We start from the raw sequence: 26010 nt of genomic DNA, 5'->3' as shown, positions 1-26010 counted from the left end.
CCCAGACTCTTTAAGGACCTTGAGTTGTTTACAATACCAGCCATACTATGCCTGCAGAGTGGGAAGGAACTCAATTGGGCTGTCTTTACTTTCAAGGGACAGCAGGCCATGTCTGGAGACCCCAACATGGGGACCCTGATAGGTAGTACTGAGGTCAATTTCTAGGTAGAGCATCTGGATTGGTTGCCCCAGGAACATGCTGGGCAAATCATGCTTTATGATTGACACAATGAACTCCAGTCTATGGATGAAGAAACCTCTGGCTGTAGCTTGCCAGAGATTCACAGCGTGCAAAAGGATCCTGAAACCTAGTTCAGAACAGCCCAGAGTTGGTAGAGGTCTGGGGGATGGCAGGAGGCTTTAGAAAATCCGACAACTGCTCAAAATCAGCACATTTGGTCTCCCGTGAGCCAGTAGGCACAGCTCTCCTTAGCTTGGCGCTTCGGAACCTCATGCGCGGACAGCTGAAAACCGGCCACAGTAGGATTTCACATGGTAGAAATCGGCAAAAGCAACCAAGCAGCCCCTTTCCACCCTATAAACCAGTTGTTAAACATCTGCAGCACTCCACGGCTCAGATCTGTCATGCTTTCTTCAGTCACAAACATGTCCAGGCCTTCCAGGTAAGCTCGAGTGCCAGGGCCTGCAAGACGTGGGTAGCAGGTACAGCCTCTGTCTGTCTGTCTGTCTCCCTCCCTCTCTCTATTGTAGAAAACAGTCCTCAGAACAAAACGGCCAGCCACTGTCTTCCTCAGATTGGCTATGTCTGTTTGCAAATGCTCTTCACTGCCAAGTGTGCTGACTATCGCCATCCCCTCCTAGACGGAAGAGACGAGGAGAGTCACTGACTCTGGTCCCAGAGGCCAGCTTCTCCTTCTAATCATCTGGATGCAGTCCTGCCCCAATTGCACACAGCCTTGGGTGCTAGAATATACATGCTGGAGAAGGTTAAGGGAAGGAACCTCCCATTTACGTAGCTAGGGGGAAGCCACCATTCATGCTGGGGAAAGACTTTTCCATGAGGCTGCTTTGAGGCCATTCACATTCCCATCAGTAATCCCTTACCATGTGCTCTGTATGCAAGCCCAATAAACTCACTGGTTCCCCGGGAAGATCTTTAGTGGAATCATACTTGTCTCTGGGACCTTATGAGGGAAGGGGAGATACTGTTTATGTCTCTCCAGAGAAGGAATTCTTTAAATACACACTCTTGTGCTCACAGTAGACATTACTAATCGGTTGTGGCAGTTTGAATAAGAATGTCCCCCATAGGCTCATTTATTTGAATGCTCAGTCATCAGGGAATGGCACTGCTTAGAAGGATTAGGAGGTGTGTCCTTGTTGGGGTAGGTGTGGCCTTGCTGGAGGAAGTGTGTCACCGGGAGGTGGGCTTTGAGGTTTCAAGAGCCCAAGCCAGGCCCAGGGTCTCTCTCTCGCTGCTGCCTTCAGATGCAGACATAGAACTCCCAGCTATCATGTCTGCCTGCATGTCGTCATGCTCCCCGCCGCCGTGGGGCTAATAAACTAAACCCCTCAAACTGCAAGCCATCCCTGAGTAAATGCTTTCCTTTATAAGAGTTGCCGTGATCACGGTGTCTCTTCACCGTAATAGAACACAGACATCAGGCATTGTTACCCCTCCCCCCCAATGAGCCTAGGCAATTGCAGTTCTTTCTACTGCCAATCAGCAGGAACTGGCATGTGTGACAAGGTCTAGACTATACTAGACTAGACCCACCTGGAGGTGAGATGAGGGCTAAGAGCTCTGACTTTCCAGGGAGGCGCAGCTCTAGCCTTGTTAGGTAGCAGAAAGGCTCCAGCATGCCTCATACCAAAGGTAGGATGTTTTGTATCATCCTTTATCCCCTTTCCCACTCAGCTGTTTAGACTGGCAGAGAGGTGGTTGGGGTTATAGCTCAGTTGGTGCTTGCCTGGCATGCCGAAGGCCCTAGGTTTTATCCCCAACATTGCACGAACTGATCTCCGTGGCCCAGACTTGTAATCTCGGCTCTCAAGAGGATCAAAACTCAAGGTCACCCTCAGCTACATAAGAAGTTCAAAGCCAACCTGAGATAGGTGGGATCTTCCATCCTAAAAAAAAAAAAAAGGCAGACCGAGGGTGTGAGCGACGAAAGTGTGGGGGTCAGGGAGAACCCCCCCCCCCCAGCCAGTCCTGCTGCAACCCTAGAAGTCCTCATTCAACAGCTTTGTTCCCAAGACCATGGCCGAACTGCTGCCACCCATGGTCCTCTGAGGGCAATTTCAATGACCGGTTTCCTGTGGAGCCTATGGAGGTGAACTCCCTATCTGGCAGGATGCTCTGACCTCTCTGCTCTTAGGTGCCCCGCCTTTCAGTGCAGAGACTGTCCCTTTTGTGTTCCCATTTGCTACCCCTCCTCGTTTGGTGAATGCTTGGGGACGGACTGGGGGAAGGTGGCTGGGAAGAGGCACAGGGGTTGTCAGGACTGCAGACTCCCTCCTCATCCTCCCCTGCAGCTCTTCCCCCCTCCTCCTTCCGAACAGAACTTCAGCGTTATCCCAGTGCCCACACAGCGAGTTAGGAAACGGCTACAGTGAATGCCCGGGGCCAGGCTCCACTGTGGAGATGATGAAGGAGGAGTCCACAGCAGAAGTAGGGGACCCTATTGCCACCTCTGCAGTTTTCTCTACCCCAGGAAAAGCAGCCCTGAGGCTCTGGGAAGTGCCTGCAGGTATCCACAGGCAGCGAGCCTGGGTGTAGGACCTTGCCTAGGTGACGGAGGTCAAGTCTAGTCTTCTGCAGGATTCCAAGGGGCCACTTCGGTGAGAGAGGGAGAGAGGAGTGGGAGAAGAAGGAGAGAAAGAAAGACTGAGGATTGATCTTGGGTCAGGCTTGGCAGCAAGCACCTTTACCGACGGATCCATCTCACCTGCTCCCCAAATGGGCTTTTTAATGACTGCATCACACTGACTACCCCACCATGGGGTGGTATTGCCCGGAGTCTTTGGTCTCGCCGCCACTTTCTCTGCTCCTCATAACATTGCTATAAGGTGATGTCATTACAGTCCACACAGGGCAGAGTGGCCCACAGGGGTGGTATCTCCAGCCCACAGTCATGCCAGATGCTGCAGGGCTTAGGTTCTCAACCTGTGGGTCCCGACTCCCTTGAGGTCGCCTATCCGATATCTACATTACCATTCCTAACAGCGGCACAATTATAGGTATGGAGCAGCAATGAATAATTTTATGGTTGGGGCTCACGGCAACATGAAGAACTGTGTTCAAGGGTCACAGCATTAGGAAGGTCCAGAACCACTGCTGTAGAGGAAAGTGTGACCTCACAGCCCTCCTCACAGGAAGGGTGCTCTATCGCCCCATTTCGTGGAGGAGTCTTTTTCAGTAGAGAGAAATGAAATAATTAGTTCAAAGTCACACAGCTGAGGAGCGGCGGAGCCGGCACTTGGGACGCTCTGGGTTCTGAAGTTTGCCCTCCTGACCCCTGTCTGTCTGTTAGTTTTTCAGCTGTAAAAGCAAACTAAGAATGAAGCCTTCGGCAGTGAGGAGAGGTTTAGACAGCTAAGGGGGAACCTGCAGGATGCCCTGGGAGGACATTGCGGCATCAGCCCTGGGTCATCTTCCAGTCACTCTCATCTCTGTCCTCACACTGGCTCCCCCACTGATGTGGGAATGCTAACCCCATCCAAACTTGACCCATCCCGGAACAATGACAGCCTCCCCAAGAGCACCCTCAGGGAAGGGACTAGTCAGCTCCACACACCACCCTCAGAAGTCCCAGGAGTTCCCAAGGCTTTCTGGGAGTTCACCAGCCAGAACAGGATTCCTGGCTTCATTTGCTGAAAAGACCTTCAGGACTAAAGCAGGATATAGCAGAGGAGAGTCGGGGATTTGCTTTTCAAGTTCATTATTAGTGCATGCGTGCGCGCATGTGGGTACGTGTCCCATGGTAAGCGTGGGGCGGTTAAAGACTATCTCTATAATCAGTTCTCTCCTTCCACTGTCCTGTGGGTCCTGGGGATCAAACTCAGGCCTCCTGGCCTTTGGCGGCAAGTGACTTTACCGCAACACCGGTCCGGAGCTGGAAATTTTGTTGAAGAGATTTTAATTTAGGCGTTGAGCATAGAGAAAAGAGACAGAGAGGCTCTAGGTAGAAAGGACACACTGAGGCCACGAGTGTTAGCGTCTCACAAAGAGTCACAGCACGAGAGTCCAAAAAGCAAAACAAAACAAAACAAAAAAAAAAACCTTAACGTTGCTGTATACTAGCTGTGTGATTAACGGCGCCACAGCAGTGACAATGCTTATAGGAGGCATGACCAAGTGACATCTAATTCCAGAAGCATGTGGCACACTTGGAAAGCTCTTCTCACACGCGGGCTGGCCACCACACGCGATGTTTTGCGGACATCGTCATAGGCAGCCCTTACGAGTCTTGTATTAGTTGGATACCAGTGGTGGTAGCTTATTTTTACATACCGGGACATTGAGTACACAGGGCGATGTTTCCTGTCGGGGCCACAAGCTACGGAGGGGACAGGCTGGTCTAGCTGCTGACCACCCTGTGAACTGCCTTTCTGAGGAGCCGCTGAAGCTCTGGAAATGCAGACCCAGCAGGCAGGACTCTGGGAGGATTAGCAGACAGGATGGATCAGGCTGGGTGAGCCCCAGCTAAAAGAGAAACAATTGATCCATGTGCCCAGCTCTGGACAGCAGGACACGCTGTATATGTCCTTGCTTCCTTGGGCCCCTGACACTTCCAGGCTGGGGTCAAGAGTGAAAAGTTCTGAGTGATGGACTCTTGCGTAGGTCTCACGGGTGGTAGAGATTGCGGCTGGGTTCTGCAGACTCAGTCCAAGGGCAGGCATTGTTCTCAGGCTGAGCAGTTTCCGGGCACAGCCCCACCCACCCCCTGCCCCAGCCCAGGGCTGAGGGGCCGATGGCCACACACAGATGGGGATATCAGGTCAGATAGGGGGATGGGCTGTGTGATGAAATGAGAAGTAATCAGGGCTGGGCTTGCAGGGTGGACTCACTTAGCTCGGTTCAGCTTTATTTTGATAAGAATCTGGAGGCCCAGGATCCCTGAACTTGAACCTGTCACTCTTGACTGAATCTCCCAGGAGCAGCGGGAGCCTCCCATTTGACCTACAGAGGTCTTCCCAAGGAGGGTGACTTCCTGCCCCATCCCCCACCTCACCTCGGGTCCTTCCCAGGAAGTCAGCAGTTATGCAAGCCAGGGTCCCCTTTCCATGACCCACAGGGACAGCCGGTTCTCTGGCAAACACAGCACAGCGTGCACATCGCAGACCACACCTCCTCCTCCTCCTCCTCCTCCTCCTCCTCCTCCTCCTCCTCCTCCTCCTCCTCCAGGCTGTGGATTCCGACTCACCGCAATCCCGGGACATCAAAACGTCTCTTTCCTTATTCTTACATCTCTGTTTGGATGTCAATCTCCCCCAGCCTTTTTTTTTTTTTTTTTTTTTTTTTTTTTCCTTACCTAGAACTCTCTACTAGGCTGTGAGGTCTGTGGTGGGCACAGGCTTTGCTCATCACTCCAGGAGAGTCGAGGCTTACGGATTCTACACTGTGGGGCTTCAAGGAGCCAAGCAAGTTAGCAGACAGGAATGAAATGGACAAGCATTCTCTCAGGACTGGAGACGCCTGGGGCAGAGCACCTAGGGCTTGTCTGTCTGCCCAAGACGGACTGACCACCCTTAGTTGCAGTTGTTTGCCGCTGGTCTTGAAAACACCCAAGAAAGGGAAAAGTTAGATCTTTTGTCCAAAACTCTGATGTCTAGATGTTGGTGCTGACTCAGCAACATCTGAAAAGCCCTTCTGCAAACCCAGCAGAGCCGTGAGACCCATCTGGTGTGTGGGTTCTAATTCGTAACACACGTTTGTTCTCTGTGGCGCTCTCGGATCCCCTAGTTTCAATCCCGTGGCTCAGAATGGCTGGCCTAGGGGGAAATGAGTGTCCAGCCAATGCAGGCTGAAGATGTGAATGAGGATTGGAAGGAAGTACAGGATGCAGGGCCCCCCGGCTTCCACCTCAACTACGTATCTGTGAAGAACAATGCGATAAGGGTGTTTGTGAGTCACGTGCACCCGAAAGCAATGGTTGGTGCTTTCCTTGGGTATCGTGGCACAAGGCCACCTCCTTCCACTTGGCACAAGGCCAAGCAAGTGGCTTGAAGGCTGTTTCTCTCTGGCTTGAAGTACAGCGGGGCCCTGCAGAGCAGTGATGAGAAATGATCAGCAGTCGGTGCTCAGTGAGGGTTTTAGCTGCCTGTGGGCTGTGAGTATTTTGTCGTTTTTCCAGTACTGGGAATTGAGGATTGAACTCAGGAGTTTGCATACATGCTAAGCAAGGGCTCTACCACTGAGCTACACCCCTAGTTCCCCCCACCCCCACCCCACATTTTCTTTTCTACTTTTTGATTTTTCAAGATAGGGTGTCCTGGAACTCGCTTTGTAGACCAGGCTGTCCCTGCCTCTGCCTCCCAAGTGCTGGGATTAAAGGTGTGTGCCACCACCGCCCAGCTCTTTCTTTTTGTGTTGGGATAGGGTCTCACTAAGTGGCCCAGGCTAGCTTTGAACTCAGCTGGCCTTAAACTTGTAGATTTTCTTAATGTTTTGCTTAATTTCTATTCTTTCTTTTCTACCCCTTGTAGCCTAGGCAGGCTTTGAAATCTCTATGTAGCTGAGGATGACCTTGAACTTCTGAAGCTCCTGAAGCTCCTGCCTCTACCTCCCGGATGCAGAATTATAGGTGTGTGCCACTGTGCCAGTCATCTGTGGTGCTAGGGTTTGAACCCAGGGCCTTGTTCATGCTAGGCAAGCATTCTACCAACTGAGCTACAATCCCCAAGAGAAAAAAAAACATCATTCTTGACTTTGTCTCTCAGTTAACTACATTTCAAGCAGCTGTATAATGTGCCCAAGAGGCCACGGTCAAGCTGTGTACAAACTGTGATCAGGGGTCAAGGTGTGTGCAACTGTGGTCAGGGGGATCTAAAGAAAACAACCTCCAACCAGAAGCCTGGACCCCCCAGTGGCTCCCGCAAACCTTCTGTGGCCGGGATGTCAGCTGCTTTGTGTGCCACAGAAGGCAGGGCTCTTCCTATGACACACTTCTGATCTTCAGAACTCAAGTGTTTTAACTCACAAACGAAACACTCAGACACCCTAGGAGAAGTAGTTCTTCTGAGGTCAAAAGAAAAAAAGAATGACGGGGCTGAGATTTATGCCTGGGCCCAGGTGACTGCAAAGATCTTCCTCATTCTACACCAGCACATTGCCCAGAAAAACAGGAGCCTTTCCTTCATCACAGCCAGGACAGTCCTTGAGAGGAGCCCTACTTTTCATGCCAGTTTACTCTGGAATAGCAAATCCTGAGCACAATCCACTAGTCCCCATACTGGGTCCCCTGCAGACATAACTAATGGATTTCAGAGCTGTTACTTGTACTTTGGGCAGCCATAGCTAATCAATCAAGGCTGTCACACTTGATCTGGGTCTTAGCAAGAGTGTTCATAGCTGAAGGAGCAGGAGCTCTGCCCAGGGTCTGGTGGCCAGTACAGATGATTGTCTTTGAACTGAGCGGGGTTTAAGCCTATGGGAGAAGAGACAGGGAAATGAATGGATGAAGTGGGCACCCAAAGCAAGGTAGGCAGGGGCTGGATGTGGTGGCATGACTGGCTGGGTGACCTCCGTACAGCATGTTGGGTACAGAACTCTGGAGTGACTGAGGACCTGAGTAACTGGGATCATCTGAGCTGAGAAGAGCAGAAACTGGATCTTCGATTAGGCTCTTCCTTCCTTCCTTCCTTCCTTCCTTCCTTCCTTCCTTCCTTCCTTCCTTCCTTCCTTTCCTCCTTCCTTCCTTCCTTGTTAGTTTTCTGACATTTATTCATTGTTTAAATGACTCTTTAAAGACAGTGTAAAGGCGTCACCCCCATCCCAAGCCCTGCTGCCACTAACCTGTTTCCATTTTCTCCTGTCCCTCAGATGCTCATGGATGCTATGGAATCAGCACATGCTTCTTCCTTTTTCCCCAAAGCAAACACATCCCCACATGTATGCAGCTCTCATGACTGTCTAGGGGCCCCGGATGACAAGGCCCTGGATGATACACAGGACACGAGGACCATGGTGTCACAGCATCCAGGAGTACAGAGATGCTCTGGTGGCTTCCCCTCCCATCAGACTGACTTGAGAGAAGATGCTGTTTGGAGGGAACTGGCACCCGAGGGTGGTAGGGTGTGGTATCAGGTGTCATCAGTTCCTACAAAGGGGCTCCCGCACCTCACCCTCTGCTCAGACACCCCCAGCTTTGCAGCTGGGCAGCCTGAGGCAGCCACTCTAGAGGGCAGAGGCGTGGGAGTTGTGCAGGGAGGAAGAGGCTGGGTGGTCTCTGCACGCTTTTCTGCCCTAGGCGCTAGGAAAACACAATAAACACAGACCTAATGCAGAGCCAGGCCTGACACAGCACCAGGATGATAATGATGACAAGTTGGCCATGTCCCCCTTGGGCCTAACCTCACTCACTGTCCAGGAGCTAGGCCTGTCAGGTTTGGGCAGCCAAGTGAATTTCCCTCCCTATCCTGATGTTTCTAGAATGGGGTGGGTAAGATGAGGTTGCACTCTACATTAGAGCAGTCTGGGCCTGCTATTATTTAACAGGTTCCTCTGAGATGGGCACATTCCACCCTGCAGGGAAGCCCCTTAAGTGGGATGTTAAACAACTCAAAAAAGCTTCAGGAAGTCCCTGAAATTGACCAGATGCATTAGGCCCCTCCCTGCCGGAGTAACAGGTAAAAGCTGAGAGTCCTTCACAGGCTAAAGGAAGCCACGCTGCAAAGAAAATTCTCAATCAAAGCTGCAAGACTCCGAGACCAGACCAACTGCCTGGAAGAAGCAGAAACCAGACCTGCTGCCTAGAGGAGTGACCGCAGTCACTGGGGAGGGACACTCTCCAACCTGTTGAGCTGCCTGCAGGCTGTGCAGGGGCCTCCAGGTCCCCAGCTTTTGTGGACTGTCACCCATGCTGGGGTGGGCTTTGGTGGTGCATCTGTCTTTGAGTCATTTCTGTTCCTGTAAGTGATCCCTCACCCATATTCCTGCAAGTAACCCCAATAAAACTCATTAGTTTTCCAAGTTGGAATTGGTGGGGTCTGTACTCTGGTCGGTCACGGGTTCCCTACCTGAGGTGAGTAGATGTGTGTGTTACCATCTTCCCAGGGACAAGTTGTCACACAACACCAGCTAAGGTCACTTGGCCTCGCTAACTGCCTAGACCTACCCATTTTCCTCCCTGTCTTCAAAAGGGCATTGCAGACTACGGGTAGCCAGGCTCCCCACAGCAGGAGAATGACAGCCCAGTCCTCTAACAGCAGGTGACCGTTCAGGAGTCAGCAAACATGAGTCACATTAGTCAAGTCCTGCCATGGCTAGGCAGGCAGAGTTCTCCAAAGGCAACCTCCTCCAAATGGGGGTCACTGCTAGAGAAACTCCCAAGGTCCCATGTTGGACCTGCTCCACGGAGGAAAGAACATGTTCACGGGGTGGCATTCCCAGGTCTCTCACGAGGTCCCCAGGAGATGTAGTCCTATTCCCACCTGTCCCCACCCGTCCCCCCCCCCCCCCCCGGGGACAGACTGAGCAAGATTGAGAGCCATGCTTCCTGAAGCCCTCATACGCCACAACTGGGATTCAAACCCAGGTCCTGCTGACTGAGACACAGCTGTTTGTGGTAGGCACTACATAGATGGCAAAGCTCCCATAGAGCTTCAGCCCCAGGGTCATGGATTAGTGCAGATTTCATTTAAGGAGGGTTGGCATCTTTTTGTTGTTCTTGAGCCAGGGAATCATGTAGCCCAGGTTGGTCTCAAACTTGCTGTCTATGGATGACCTTGAACTTCTTAGAGTCCAACCTCCAAGTCCCGAGTGCTGGTATTAACAGCATGTATTAACGCGCCCAGCTTATGTGGTGCTAGGGATCAAATCCAGGGCATTGTATGTGGGCAAACATGGCTCTAGAGAAGCCAGACAGTCTTTCAGATAGCCATGGTCCAAAGGGACAGCCTTCCTCCACCTCACTCCACAGAGCCCATCCCATAGTTGTGGTCGTTACTGGCTCTCAGCTGATGCTAATGTGTGTCCTAGTTACCACCTCTCCAGTTAATGGGGAGAGTGGTTAGTAAATCATCAAGCGGAGCCAATCCACCCACTCTCCTGACCTCTGACCTCACCCAGGAGCTGGTTGTGGGACCACTGCTGACCCAGGAGGCACTAGGGTAGAACGCATATTCAAGGGAAGCTAAAATCAGTCAGGCAGTTCACCCAGAGCAAGGAGCCTGGAAGTCTGTCTGGACTGTTGACACTCCAGCCGATGGGGGTCCCTCGGGGATTGCTGCAGCCAACCTCCCTGGTGGCAGGTTGAGGCATCCTGGGAAGACCGCAGGTGACATCACCCTTGTCACAAGAGAAGACTACACAGTTGGCTTCTGAAGAAAGAGGGTTCCTTGATGACTAGGGTCAGAAAGTTGAGTGAAATGGGAGCAATGATTGGGCCAAGATCAAAAGATGTAGAGAGAAAGAGAAATAATATGCTCTTTATGTAATAAAAACAAATAAAAATGGGCCCTTGCTGTTGAGAGAGAAGAAAACCACAGCCCTCCCCCAAAGACAGGGCAGGAGAATACTGAGCGGCTGCTCCTGACCACAGGCCTCCATGATGGGGTGGGGGATGAAGGGTTGTGGAGCCACAGAGGTGGCACTATCCAGAGGCTTCCGAAAGACCAGACAGGTGACCGGGGCATCTTGGGAGAGGTTGGAAGGGAATTCTAGAGGAGGGCACTTTGTCCATCCCTAAGGGGACAAGAGAGGAGTGAGGCCTGGGCATGACTTTCCATTGGCTTAGGGTCAGGAAACTGCCCCCTGTGAGTGCTATGGTATAATACTGTTGAGAATTTAAGCCATTAAAAATATCACTAATTTTTTTTTAATGTATTTGTGTGTATGAATGGGTGCATGAATTTGGAAGTCAGGGGACAGCTTTGGGGCGTCAGTTCTCTCCTGCTCCATGAATGTGGGTCCCAGAGATAAAATTCAGATCATCACATTGACTCAAAGCGCCTTTACCCACTGAGTCGTTCCGTCGGCCCCTCAAAGCCATTAAAAATAGTTTTAACATTTCCCGTGGGACCTGGTAAAGTGGTTGAAAAATTTCTCTTCCACTTGAGGTAGCAGGGGATGTGGAGATGAGATGACGTTGAGGTGGGGGTTGAGGTACCTTGGCTATCTGGGTACGGTGACCTCTCTGGAAGCCCCACAGGACACAGACACAGGAATGAAAGCTGGCTGGAGGTGCCAGCCTGGGGCTGTACAAATGTCCACAGTACCCAGTGATCTGGACATAGAAGGAGGGATGCTATGGTCCCCACTTGTTCCTCCACAGATGCTCTGCTTCAGTCTCATAAGCGGGCTGGGTGTGGGACTGTCCTTTTCTGGTCCAGTGTAGCCTCCTAATCCATTTGCCTGAACCGTGTGGAGAAGACCCCAGTCAGGTGGCAGGCGAGGGGATGGAGTGTCAGCCACCAGGCCTATCCCTGCTCCTTCTATTCTCCTCCCCCAGAGCGGTTTCCCTTTGAGCTCTGAGCATGGGCTTTGCTTCCTGTTGGGCCCCACCCCAACCCCACCCCAGTCCACTGGGGGTCCAGGCTGTCTGAAACATGATTTGACCATGATTTGTTTCAAATCTTCAGCTTTCTTTAATCATTGGCAACCTCAGCCGCATTACCTTGTGACACCCCCCCCCAACATACACACACACACACACACACACACACACACACACACACACACACACTTCTAGGAAACCTATGACTCCACCCTTTTTCTTCCCCAGAACCTTCCAGTGTCAGCTGGTTCAGCTGAGCAAATGACCAGGAAACCCTCCGGTTGGACAGACCCATCGTAGATGCCCAGGCACTGCTGACCGAGGAGCAGGATGGCGCTGGGAGCAAAGGGCTGCTTCCTGCCCATCTCCCAAGCACACAGGGGCGCAGGCTCCTCTGGGCCAGGGTCCAGCCCTTTCAGAGAGAGTGACCCTAGTCAGCAACTCTCTGCTTCCTCCCTGGGGACCAGTCCCAAGCCCCCTTAAAGACCTTGCTCTTGAACTCTCTTTGGGTTTCTTGCCTGACTTTGTGAAGAAGCCCTGCCATGTTTCTATCAGTCCCAGATGCAAAGGGAGAGCTGACCAGAGCCTCCTTCCCTGCAGCCTGGGCGGGGGCCCTGTCCCTGTCTCCCAGGGCGCCTGAGGCTTGAGCCAGCACGGGCCTGTCTCCCGAGCTGAGATCCTGCAGAGCCCAGGCCCTGGACTGAGACCTGTTATTTATTGGGAGGCTTAGGGCCAGGACAAGGGCTGGAGGCCACAGAGCATTCTCGCCTGTGAGGAGGGAAGAGAGAAGGGGCAGAAGGAGGGAGGAGAGGGGTGAGGAGAGAGGGGGAAGAGAGAGAGAGAGAGGAGGAGGAGGAGGAAGGGAGGAAATACATAACTGTGTTGGGGGACTGCCATGTATATGTCCCCCAAACAAGATGCTTTCGGGAGACATCATTTAATAGACCACAGTTAGTGACGGGGCTGTGTTTTGGAGACAGGATGGATGGTGCTCAGCAGCAAGCCGAGGCCTGGTTCTTAGGGCTGAACTTATATACACAGACAAGCGCTGGTCCCCCCCCCCCCCCCCGCCCCCTCGCTCCCTTGCTTCTGGTCTTGGTTTTCTCTGTAGTGCAATGGGGCCAAGAATTCCTTCCTCTTAGGGTCCTGCCTAAGCCTAAGCATGTGCCTGTAAAAGTAGATGGTAGCTGTAAAGAGGATGAGGAGGAGGAGAAGGTGGAGGAGGGAGGCCAGCAGGGGAGGAGGGAGAGGATGGGGACGACAGAGAGGCTAGGAGAAGGGAGGAGGAGGAGATAGAGGAGGAGAGAAGGGGGGTACAGATCCTGGAGAAGAAGAGAAAATGGTGAGGGTTGGAAGCATCAGAGTTGGAGAATTTCTCTGCACGGTCCCCCCCCAGGCTCAGGGCATCTTCAGCTTTCTTCAAGCACCCTGGGGTGGCCCCACCTGAGGAGGACTGAGGGTGCTCTGAACAGCCACGCTACTTCTGCTGCCTCTGCCCAACCCAATGCCTTCATATTGGGGTTCACCAGGACACTGCACAGAGGAGCCTCCTGAGGAAAAGTTCTGCGTGCCGCCCCCCACCCCCACCCCCACCCCCGCGCCAGGCGTGGGGATGGGAGTGGGGGTGGTACTGAGGCCTCTCCAGGGACTCCCACTGAGAATCAGAAAAGTGCCCTGTGTCTTTAAGGAGGCACCAGTTGGGCGTGCAGCAGGGAGGAAGGTTAAGATGATTAGCGGGTGCTAACAAATTTAGGATGTGGAAGAAGTCTCTTCTTGGCTGTCCATCAAAGGAAGGATTGAATGTCCCCGAAGGAAAGAGCAGGAGGAGAGAAAGGGCTGGGGGAGGGGAGCAGGAGGGGGCCAGCAGACCAGGCAAGCTCACTCCCTGGGCCAGCCTTGCCCAGGCATTGGGGGTGCAGAAGTAGGGTGTGTAACCGTGGCCGGCTGTGGGTCCCAGCACTGGCCAGCCCCATGGGCCCGGGTGTCGCCGTTCCTCCCCCATGCCCCATCCCCAGCTCAGGTTCTGTCCAAGCAGCTGGCTGAAAAGTGATCCTGGAGGAAGAGGCCCTTCCTGTTGATTAGGAACGGGGACAGTGTCCCTGAGCCCCCTTGGGGTCCATCGGACCCCTCTTCACTCAGGCTCCTGTCCTGGAGCCCCTGGGCTCCTTGTCACCCAGGATTGGGCAGCTCTTCATCTAGGTCTCTCTGTAATCCAGGGAGACCTGCACAGCTACCTAGAGAGAGGCCTCCAGCCGTGCCAGGAGCCTCCTACAAGGTTATTTCCGGCAAGGGCTGGAAGGAGGGAGGATATGGAGGGGCGGGGGAGGTGTTGTGTATCAGGTCCAGGAACAGTTCATTCATCCTACCCTGGGGCTGGGGAAAACAGCACCAAGATCCCCGTGGGTACGAAGTCCCTGCCCTCAAATCCCTGTCTCTCATGGGGAAAAAAGAGATAACAGAGACACTTGAATAACAGAGACACTTGCACGGCAAACACACAGGACAGCGGCTTTTGGAACACAGTGGGCGGACCGTTCTCGATGGCTGGCTAAATGGAGAGTTCCAGGCTCTGCGGTAGGGCACGAAGGGCCAACCTGGGGACTACACAACCTATAGTTTTAAAAACAACGGGCGGGCTATGTTTTAAGACTAAGCGTGGTGGCAGGAGCCAACACCTGAAGCAGATTGCTGCTTCTGAGGAAGGAGGCAGGCAGGAGGCTGTGTAAGGAGGCTTGGGAGGGCGTGGCTGTCCCTCAGAATCCAACCCTGGGGACAAGGAGGGCTTGCTGGGCTGGCTTTGCAGTATGGAAAGCCTGTCCAGTTTGCCCAGTGGAGATGACGGAGCCGCAGTGATAAGGAGGTGGAGGGGGTGGGGGGTAGGGGTAGGGGGTGGTCAGGAGGGAGGGGGTGGAGGAAAGCATCGCTACAGTGGAAGGAGAGGACAGACATGGAGGTGGGAAGGGGGAAGGTGGAATGCCAAGGACAGAGAGCCTGGCAGGCGTGGAGGCAGAGGAAGAGGAAGGACAATTTTAGGATGTGTCTGGAGATGCTATGCTAGGTAACAGATGATGCCTGCCTGTCCCTGAGACTGGGGACATACAAGGGGCTGGTTCAAGAGGAAACCTAGTAATTGTAGCCTCTGTGGCCATCCTGATGGGAGGTAGACAACTAGACCCATAGATCCAGAGGGCAAAAAAGAAAGAAAAAAAAAAAAATGAGCCCAAAGCACAGGTTGAGGAGGTTGTGACTCCCCAGGTCTATGGATGTCCAGAGTTTGACTGTCACTGTAAGAATGTCCAACTGGGACACGTCCCCAGGGATGAGCCGCAGTGGCCTTCCTACACACAACGCTTCTGAGATTTGAGACTTCATTTTTCTTCATCCTATTAATTTTTTTAAAAATGCTGATCACAAGTCATCATCAAATTAATTTCACAAGCCAGTAGGTCGTGACCCAAAACTGAAAAATACTGTTCTCCATGGAAACGGGAATCCCAGGGGCAGAGGCAACGAGTTCACTAAGAAGAGGGTGTAAGAGACAAACGGGGTTCTGGGAACCCCAACACTTAGGACACTGATGAGAGATACAGAGGCCATGGAGACACCTAAGAAGGGAGGCATGAGAAAGGCCCACAGCATCCATCTCCAGCAAGCAGAATGCTTTGGAAGGAAAGATGGACAACTGTGAGGTGCCCTGCAGAGGTCCTGGAAGTCACTGGGGTGTGGCCTGGCTGTCACAGACACCCAGAACTCTCAACCCAGGAAGATCAGCATAAGCAAAGCCACAGAGGCCCCCTGGGACGTGCAGCGCAAGGGGAACTGAGTCCCACGTAAGCATGAGGTCTTACCCAAGGAGACCCAAGACTCAATTGCTCACCCCATGTCCCCTTCTCCCTTGGCCTGTGAAGACCTGCCATACTGCTTCATCTCCTCAAAGTTCATGTCTCTAAGGGTCTATAGAGGGAGATAGGGTCCTCCCTTACGCTCAAGTTGCCTAGATTTACATAGATTTACATAGGTCGTATGCCAAGGCTCGAGGAGGGCCTGACACCTCAGTAGAGTTGCTTATCACACGCTGAAGACCTACTGTGAGCTAGGTCTGCAAGGCAGGGGATTTAACCTATGGAGACAGAGCGGGTGGAGACAGCAGTCCTTGGATGGGAGGTGTGTTAGTTCCCAAGAACAGAGACGAGTGTCACGGTGAGCTAAGATGTGTCAAGAGCCTGGGACACAGGGTCCATGGGGATTGACAGCCTTTTGACTGAGTGGGCCTGGGCAGTGGTGAAAATTAGGGGTGTTATCCTGGGCTCCAAACACTGGGGGGGGGGGGGTGAGGAACTAGAGACAGGAGGTGTGTGATGGCCCAGAGGCACCCGAAGACCCGACACAATCTTCGGCCAACAGCACATCCTTTCAACCTGGAGCTGACTGTCATGTATGATGCCTCCATCCTCCAAGGACGTCTATCCACATGGACCACAAGCTAAAGAAGTCAGAGGGGCCACACACAGGGCCTGAAGTCTGGCCCACATGGAGAGGAGCCCCAGGAACTCTGGGGCACCCCTGGAGAAAATCATGAGTCTCTCCCACTGGATGCCCACACTGCCGAGAGAGACTGAGGGCAGAGACTCATCACCAGTTACGTTTAGGCTCTGAGGCCATTTGTTGAGTTGACAAGCCTTTCTGGCAAGCCTGGAGTGACACTGTAGGGGTGTGTGCCTCCACACCCATCTGCTGTAACTCTTGATGGTGACATTAATCGATACTAAATAAAACTGAAGCTGGGCATGGTGGCACATACCCGTAACTCCAGAACCACGGAGGCCAAGGCAGGAGGATCTCAAGTCCAAGACCAGCTTGGGCTACATAAGGAAACTCTGTCTCAAAGTCAATAAATAGCCACATGTGGATATAGTTGGTGGGAGCCACAGCTCGTGGATATTTCAGGACAGATGAAGACTCAACAAGTGAAGAAATTAGGAAGCGACGAATCTAAGGTTGTCTGGTCTTGATCTACTCCCTGAGCTCCACCTCCCTTTCTTGGCTCGAACGGGGAGGGGTTGAATGTCATGACCAGCTACGTATAGTGTGGGCAGGCAGTCAAACACTGACCACATGAGCAGCGTGAAGATACTGGTCCTCTGGACCTCCCTAGACTCCTATTCTGCTGCAACAGTGGGGGATGGAGGAGATAATCTGCACCTTCCAATGTGGACATCCTAGGAGCCACTGCTTCTTCTCAAGAGCCTTTGATGCTAGGCTTAGCGCTGGAGAGCATAAACAGTTGACTCACTGCACTGCTACAAGAGTTTCATTTGACTGGCCCCTGATACAGGTTTCCATCAATTCTGCCATCAGTTCTGCCATGGAGTCCCAGCAAAGGCCCATCTGAACCCCGTCTCACGCCATGTGGCAGGGTCAACAAGCGTGATGGGGAGCCCAGCTCTCTGCTTCCAAAAGGACAGTCCTTGAATGTGCGGGTCTTACTCAGTGAGTTCTGGAGCTGGTTTGGACACCCATAGCCTGCCCTGGGTAGAGAGAGGTCTTCAACCTCATGGTCCCCAGCTTCCAGTGAGGGAGAATGCTCAGGTCAGGATGCTCCGTGAGCATGGGGCAGAGCAGTCCATGGGCATGAATAGGTCCTCGGTGGGCAGGGATCCTATAGGGACTAAGCATTAAACATTGGGATGGCTTGGGGTCTGGTCCCTGAACTGAACAGAAACGAGTCTCAACTGCCACACCAAGGTCATGGCCCTGCCCAATATCCCCCACTGGCTCCCATTATTTGTACGATAAAGTTCCACATGCCCCCAGCTGTTGCCGACCTTTCAATTTCCATCTAATGTCACTCTGTTCCTAAGTTCCCAGCTCCGTCCACTACTCTCTTTCTCTTCCTCATTTTTCCTACTCCCTTACCAGCCTCAGAGCATTCTCTTCCCTCCTCCCTTTGCCTGGACAGATCTAGTTCCATCTCTGTTCAAAGGCCACTTCCTCGGGGAAGCCTTCCTGGATCTCGCTCTGAGGTTAATGTTGTGGCTTTCCCTTCTTAGTTTCTTGTGGCGCCACACACACGCTCTCTAACGGTGCTAGTCACCACTGTGACTTGACATTCACTGGTGCCAGCGATGGCGGGTCCTCCCTGAGAGGGAAAAGATTGTTTTATTCCCCTAGGGCAGTGGTTCTCAACCTTGCTAACGTTGCGATCCTTTAATACAGTTCCTCGTGTTGTGGTCACCCTCGACCATAACATTACTTTTGTTCCTATTTCATAACTGTAATTTTGCTACTGCTATGAATCATAATGTAAATATCTGTGTTTTCCAATGGTCTTAGGGGACCCCTGTGAAAGGGCTGTCTGACCGTCCCCCCAAAAGAGGTGATGAACCATAGGTGGAGAACACTGCCCTAGAGGTCCCAAGCCAAGGGTGCTCGGCGACACGTGCATTGAATGCTCACATGAAGGAGCAAAAGAAAAGATGCCATTGAGGCCAGTAAACCACTCTCTGGGCCTGGTAGCCTTGAACTTGGAGAGGGTCTGCAGCGGGCCAACTACAAGAGTAGACCGGGCGCTGTCTGTCACTGCCCAGCAGGAAGCAGAATGTAAGCGTGCCACTTTGGCACAGCTGGGTAAGGCTGTGCTCAGAGATGCTCTGAGAGTTTTTTTAAACAGTGAGTGGCATGTGACCTGAAGCTGGGGAAGTGACCCTGGGCTGGGAGGCAGAGGCCACCACCGCCTAGGATATTTCATCTGTGGCACAATCTGATGGGTGAACAGAACTCATGGGCAAAAGTGAGGAGAAGACGTTGCACCCCAAGGAGAGGAGAATGGGTGCAAAAGCCTTAGAGGTGGAGGCCAGCTGTCTTAGTCCTTATAATGGCTGTGCTGCTAGCCAGATCAGCAAGGTAGGGCCACACAGGGCTGCCATGGCCTGGATTCAAGAGCTCTGGTGCTACTGTGAGGTTTCAGCAGAGGAACGATGGAGTAGTCATGCTTCCTAGGGTAGTTTGGGCCCCTTCCAGCTCTGGCGCCTGGGGTCTGGGAGCCAAGGCTGGGCTAGGATATGAAGGTTCCCTCCTTACTGCCAGCAGAGGCCCCGGGAGACTGATTTTCCTCCTTGACGTCAACTGAAAGGTCACAGAAATCCCAGCTTCCCTCTGAGGGGCCCTTTAGGGCCCTTGATTCTGTCCCTTCACCCAGGTCCAGTAGGCATTGCATGACGCTCCCAGCCATGAGCACCTCTGGAGTCTCTTGAGGTCCAGAGGTGCCCTGAGAAGCAACGCTTCCTCCAGTCCTGCCCTAACCTCACCTTGCTCAAGTTTCAAAGGGGGCCTCATCCTAGTATCTGGGGGTTGGCTGACGCCTGTGCTGTCTGCCAGGGTGGGAAGGGGATCTCAGGCCTGCCGGCTCCAGCAGCCCCTCTCGTCCTCTAGATAACAAGCCCCCCGAGACTGCAGCAGACAGACAGACAGCGCTCTCTCTCTGGCCTGATCTTCGGCACCTAAGCCAGTGTGCACTGATGACCTGGAAGTGAACCGGAGTGTTCAGCCTCTGCCTTCTTCCGCTGGCGAAGGATTCCACAGCAGGGGATGCAGTCTGCCAGACCCTTAAGTCACCAGCCAGCCACTTCCATGCTGCTTGGCTGGTCCTCTACCTTCTTCATCCAGCCAGAGTCTGGTTTCATCCCTGCCTGGAAACCTGCTCCAACAGGTGAGGTGGCTCCTCACGCTCCATCCCCAAGAACCCCATCCTCATTTAAACTCCGCCCACTCAAGGGTGCAAGTCCGAAGGCTCTGATCCGTTTCCCTGTGTTTCGCTTCACAGCTTGGTATCCACAAGGCCAGCCAAATGCCACCTGAAACCACCCTGCAACGCAGTCACCGTATTTCCTCCACCTCCCTCGTTTCCTACCTGGACCCCCACAGTAGACTTTTCTCTTCACTCTGCTCATGCTAAAGGAACAAGAAACAGAACCGGAGCCTCTGGCTGTCCCCATCTTCCCTACCCCGCCCCGCCCCCCCGAAACCTTCCAGGGCATTCCAGGTTCACTGAGGGAAGACTTTCCAAACTTTACGGACCACAGAGTCCCGTTGACCATGGCAGAGCTGGCCCCGCCATCCATGTGAGCCCCCCACCCCCGGAACCCCTCACCCCCAGACCACTCACTTCACTAGATCACTCAGACCTTCCTTTTCTTTCTTCAGACACAAGCTCATTCCTACCTCGGGGTCTTTGCCTGAGCTGTTTCTGCGGACCAAAAGCTCAGATGGATTCAGTTATCCGACACATTTGATTGATGCCTTCACAGCGGCTTACTCCACGTCACACTCTGCCTGAGTGGTTCTCACAGCCTGAGAAGCAACTGTTAACTCTTGGGGTAGCTGACTCACTTGTCAGTTCAAATGCCCCCTTCCTATGCGTTTCCCTGAACACGGTCCAACGTGGAAAGCCCTGCCCTGCGAGCGGCCCTGCTGGGATTTCCCCCTCGATCCAGTCGCAAACTTAAATATATACAATGTTTATTAGCCAGTCATAGTCCACCAAAGCTGGGTAAAGAAAGGAATCTCTTTGGCTAATATTCTTCCCAAGTAGTCAGTGGTATTTTCTTCCTTCCTCCCATTCATCCCCATCCCTCTCCCCCTACCATGTTTTCCCCCTCAGAAAGGATCTCATGTAGCCTAGGCTGACCTCAAAATTATTATGTAGCGGAGGATGATCTTGAACTCCTGATCCTCTTGCCTTGACCTCCCAACTGCTGGAATTATAAGCACGTGCCACCACACTCGGTTTATGCAGGGCTGAGAATCAAACCCAGGACTCCATGTATGGAAGGCAGACAATCTGTCAACAGAGCTACGTGCTCCCCGCCCCCCCTCCCCCGTTTGTTTTGTGCTTATTTTGTCTGTCTCTCCTGCTAGATCTGGAAGCTCCAGTAGGGAAAAGATGTGCTCATCAGGTTGACCCTTGGGACCCTGGAGCCCGAAGTCTCCTCATGGCAGGTGTTGATAGATATTTGTTGAGTGAGTGAATGAACAAGTCACCTGCTCCGCGGACGCTGCTGTGGCCAGAGCTCTCAAAACACCACAGCTGCCAGGCACAGACTACAGGATATAATTGGTGAGGCATTTCCGGTGGCCACTGCTCGGAGGCCCAGTGGGGATGGGTTTCTAGAAGACACAGGTCAGGCCTTGTCCATCACCCTGTAAATAACAACTGGCCCGTTTGCTGCAATCCGTTTTAGATCTTTCAAAGGTGCTTAACCCTTGTGAACTCGCTGGCCTCTCCTCAGCTACTGGCTGAGGCTGACAGAGCCCATTTCACAAACGTGGGAGCCGGGCATCAGGAACTGGAGGTCACATAGCGCTGATGAGAGCCAGACTAAGCCCTGCCTCACAGTGTAGACCTGAAGGCTTTACCACAGACCCTTATCCATGCACACACCCTGTTCTGTAGTCAGCAGGTTCTGTGCATACAGCGCCTTTACTACAACCAACGGGCAGCTGAGAGGCTCACCTGCCCAAACAGAATGTTCTGGAAGGCCAGTCCCCGGAGCCAAGGTGCTTCAGAGGCACAGGAGAGGAGGCAGTGAGAGTGTGGGTAGAAGCTTGAGCTGGGGTTCAGGGGAGCTCAGTGTCATGTACCAGGTGTACCAGGTGGTACCTCCCGTGTGCCAGATGGACCGTTCCTACCCCCACTTTACAGCTGAGAAAGCTGAGGCCCAAGAGATTAACCCACTTGTCCACAGTAGGACAACCTTGATAAAGTCTCTTAGCCCTTGCCTGGGTTTAGTTCCTACCAGATCCTGTCGGGGCCTGTCTAGCTCTGACAGGGTGTGAGGGAGAAGGCAGCAAGCTGCAGGTACTCCTGGTTCTAGAGGACCCTGCAACACAAGGAACGGGCCTCTCGGATGGCTGGGAAAGGGGCAGGTATTTCCCTGCCCAGGACACTATGGGTGGAGGGTTCCGGGGAAACCCACTTCCAGGGCCTCGGCTCCCTGCACGGGCTGGATAGAGAAGGACCAGGAGAACTTAGGCTTTCCAAGACCAAGACAGTGACTCATCATGTCCCAGGAACGTGTGAAGGTGGCAGATGCCCTGAGTAGCACCCAGTTCCCTCTGGAAGACTGCGGAGATGAACACCAGAAACCTGCTCCAGCCTGAGCTGCTTTAGAAGAAAATCTGGTTCCTGCGGCTCAATTGGTAATATATGTGCCACACAAGCAAGGTGTCCCTGAGTTTGATCACCTTAAAATCTGTGTAAAAAGCTGGGCATGATGACTCACCAGCTTATCCCTCACTAATCAGTGAGTCTTAGATGTCAGTGAGAGACCCTGTCTCAAAAAAATAAGTGGACAGTGCCCAAGGAAGAGTGATACCTGAGTTTTTCTCCAGTGTGCGTGTGTGCACTAGTGCGCGTGCACACACACACACACACACACACACACACCCTCACCCTGGGTCTATTCCTTTGTTTGCTTTCTGAGCCTGTCTATAGTCACATGCTCCCGGCACCTCAGGCCCACCCACAGGGATGGGATTGGAGGGAGGAAAGGACCTGAGTCAAGGCAAATGGTGCCTATCTAGGGAACCTGCTGTATTCCCTGGACCCCAGCAGATGGGACAGAGGGCTGAAGCCAGAATGTAGCAGGAGAGATGGTTGGCTCTGACTTCACCCCTAGAAATAGCTGCTGGGTCGGTGGTAGCTTCGGAGGCCAACTGGCTTCAGGGATGTGGTAAAGCATGTCTTTGGCTATGCTTTACCCAAGGCGTCACCTGTCAGGAAGACTAGGTGTCTAAGGAACAGAGAAAGCTGGAACCGTTAGGCTGGTTTGGCCCGAGGAACCACCAGGGGCCCGTGGTGCTGGCTGACCCTGGCTACTGAGCTGTCTATGTCTTTTCACCTGGTCTCCGAGTCCATCCAATTCCCGCCTCCATGAGACTCAGTGTCTCTGTGGCCATGTATGGGACGAGGCATGGTGGAAAGCCTGGACAGATTAGCACACACTTCTATCCCTGTCTGGCCATGAGGGTGGGGGAAGAACGTCCCTTCCCCCACGTGACCACCCTTTCCTGTAAAACACAAGGGTGGATGGCATCCGGGAGCTTTGTATGGCATTCCCCGAACCCCAAAGTTGTCCAGTGATGGCTGCGGGGAGCCGCCAGCCCCACCCTAGCCATGGGGCTCTGCTCTTGACTTGTTCCTGACGTAATTTGGGGCTTCCTGTGAGATGTCTTCTGAAGAAAGGCCTTGTCACAGTCCTGCCCTGCGTGATGCCCATCTGGTGTTCACAGTTTGAACTTCACACCTGGGAAGAGGCTTGTGCTCTGTGGGCCGCTGTAGGACAGCGGGGTGGGGTGGGAATGGGGGGTGGGGGTGGGGGTGTGAGGTGGGGGAGGAGTGGGGGGGGAGGTGAGGGAGCTCTCTCCTCTACACAGGCTAGAGGGGCTATTTGGAGCCAGAATGAAGGCAGCATTATCCTGTGATCAAAGGCCCTGGGCCTCCTCTCTCCTAAAGTGCAGTTTAGGGATCCCCCTGATCCTTCCCCCTGCCAAGCTGAGGGAGGAACTAACAGGTTCCACGAAGTTGGCAAGGCTGGGAGCTGGAGTCTTCTAGAGTAGCGATTCTCAACCTGGGGTTTGCAACCCTATGGGGAGCCAAATGACCCTTTCACAGGGGTCCCCTAGGACCATCAGAAAACACAAATATTTACATTACAATCTGTAACAGTATCAGCCTTACAGTTAGGAAGTAGCAACAAAAGTCATTTTATGGTTGGGGCTCACTTCCACATGAGGAGCTGTATTAAAGGGTGGCAGCGTTCGGAAGGTTGGGAATGGCTCTAGCATTTAGAGGATCTCCCAAAGTCCATTCTCTTCCTCTTTTATTCTCGTTTGGCGAAGGGGAAACAAAAGGATGGGGTGGGGGAATGAAATAAGAAAGGAGGCATGCTGGGTACTGAGCAGTGAAGCCTCAATTAACCAGAAAGGACCCAGGTCCCTGGAACACCACCCTCTTCCACCTCAGGGTGCATTGCTGGGGTGCACGCAGGCGGTCTGCTGGCACACGCTGCCTCCAGGACACCCAGGCCTGGCCCTGCCCTGCCCTGCCCTGCTCTGCCCAGGCCCTGCCCTGTTCTGCCCTCTTTGCTGCCCCGTCACAGTGAGCCAGGCCACCTTGTGATAGCACACATAGTTATGTAGGGAGCTGGCATCCGCTTCTACCCACATCACCTGCTGGGCGTGCTGTGTCTGTGCCAGACCAGACCATTGCATTTCCTCCCTCCCCGTGGGGCTTTAAAGTGCTCCTCATGGGGACAAGATCCTAGTGTGAGTCATGACCTCCGAAAGATGATGGGAGGGGGTCAGGAGCTGGCAGGGTGCACAGGTGATCACACGGGCCACCAGCAGAGGACATGAGGATGCCCTGATGGCTGAAGGGGGTCGGAACAACTGAGGTGAGAGGTTGGTGCGGGCTGTGACTAGGAGCGGGGGTGACGAGGGCAGCTCCTGGGAAGAGTTGAGGGTTATGCCCGTGTCCTAGATGTGGCCTGCCCCATGGTCCCTTATAACTCTCTGAGCATAGGCCCCTGGACCCATAGGGAGTTCCTTTTAGTGTCACTGTGGGAAGCTTCTCTGGGGACCCTTCAGGGCAGAGCTGGTCATGACCAGCAAGGTGCTCACTACTGAGTCAGGGCAGGGAGCTGCTTGCCTTACAGCCTGTCATGAGCTTCTAAGGACCGATGTTCTGGGACCCTGCTGTTTAGTGAACAATTAGGTGAATGAATAAGCGAGTCCACAGTGAGTGAGCCTGTGGGCTCTGGGCTGTCAGGAGCCTCTGAATGAGACCTTGTTTCTCTCCTGGAATAGAAGGTCTCCAGCCTCAGTCTCTCTAGCCAGCTCCCAAGATGTCTATCTCCCCAACTAAGCAGTGAAGCTGGGAGCCAGCAAGCTGGTGGCCTATGGGAGGCCTTTTATCTTTCTAAGGCCATCAGATCAGGGCTGACCTCTCACCCCTCCCATAACTCTGCCTCTGATTAGTACATTCCTAATCCGGTTGAGCACAAGAAGGGTTGTCTCTGAGTGTCTGGTACCCCCACAGTGCCAAGTGCATCCCGGATCCACTCTCTACCCACAGGCAGGCCTAAGTAATTTGCCAGTGGTTGCTCACAGACAGCCCCTGGAGTCCATAGCCAGTCCAGGAGTCCAGCCATGTCTTGATAGATTAGGGTGAGTGGGTAGCAGGAGGGAATTCATGCTGCTCTGGCTATACTTTCTCCCCTCATACCACAGGTCAAAGAGGAAGGTTTCCGACAGGTGAATGAATATATGATACCCACCTGTGGGATCCTAATGGACATGAGAATCTCCCCAGTTGGGGGGCAAAGTGGTCTTTATGTTCTCCATGTTTTTCCTCACTGACATCTCCAGGTAGGCACTCAACTGACAAGGAGACATCATCTGGGAATCTACCTACTAGCTAACCGTCCAACTGTCCCTTGTGACTCTCTCGGAAGTTCCAAGACAATGGGATTTCTACAAAAATACCATTACAGCCACCCGAACAAAAAATTGCTGTCCCGAACTTAGCCCATGGTCTCTTAGTGCACAGTGAGGCTTCAGGAGGAGGATCAGGGACATGGCCTCTGAGGACACACTGTCATCCAGAGGCTCCCAGGTAATGCTGTAGCTGGAGGGTAAAGGAAGGGGAGTCTTTCTTCATAAGCCAGGACCCCAAAGCCCTGTGCCTAGACAGCATCAGTGAACTCCAACGGAGCGGCCAACTGGCACCCTTACTCAGTATTAGGCCATGATCCTTTCTTCATTTCCCACAGCAGCCTCAGTCAGTCTTCTCCTAATAGCTGGGTTGTAGCTGGGCCTGCTCCCCTCCCTTGATACCTCCCTGTCTGCATAACACAGCTGGTCAAGAACTGTGAGAGCGTGTCGTACTGGCTGATTTTGTGCGTCAGCTTGACATAAGCTGGAGTCATCAGAGAGGAAGGAGCCTCAGCTGAGGAAATGCCTCCATGAGATGCAGCTGCAAGGTAATTTCTCAATTAGTGATCAACAGTGGAGGGCCCAGCCCATGATGGGCGGTGCCATCCCTGGGCTAGTGGTCCTGGGTTCTATAAGAAAGCAGGCTAAGCAAGCAGGGGGAGCAAGCCAGTGAGCAGCACCCCTCCATGACCTCTGCATCAGCTCCTGCCTCCAGGTTCCAGGCCTGCTTGAGTTCCTGTTCTGACTTCCTCTGATGATGGACTATGATCCGGAAGTGTAAGCCAAATAAACCTTTTCCTCCCCAACTTGCTTTCTGGTCATGATGTTTCATCACAGGAGC

The 26010-nt window shown here is 53.1% G+C and overlaps 1 protein-coding gene across 1 annotated transcript in view; it reads right to left on the bottom strand.

Moving 5' to 3' along the window:
• Positions 1–313: 313 nt before the first annotated feature.
• The window catches only part of LOC143269867 (collagen alpha-1(XIII) chain-like), a 53516-nt gene continuing 27819 nt past the window's right edge, over positions 314–26010 (bottom strand). Inside the window, exons 3-4 of the mRNA XM_076557088.1 lie at positions 544–643; positions 314–464 (exon numbers count right to left, since the gene is read on the bottom strand). Coding sequence (XP_076413203.1) covers positions 314–464; positions 544–643 — 251 coding nt within the window. The remainder of the gene's footprint in view (positions 465–543; positions 644–26010) is intronic.

The sequence above is a fragment of the Peromyscus maniculatus genome, chromosome 21 (assembly GCF_049852395.1).
Source record: "Peromyscus maniculatus bairdii isolate BWxNUB_F1_BW_parent chromosome 21, HU_Pman_BW_mat_3.1, whole genome shotgun sequence".
NCBI classification, from domain to species: domain Eukaryota; kingdom Metazoa; phylum Chordata; class Mammalia; order Rodentia; family Cricetidae; genus Peromyscus; species Peromyscus maniculatus.
This window is presented reverse-complemented; position numbering and strand designations above follow the sequence as displayed.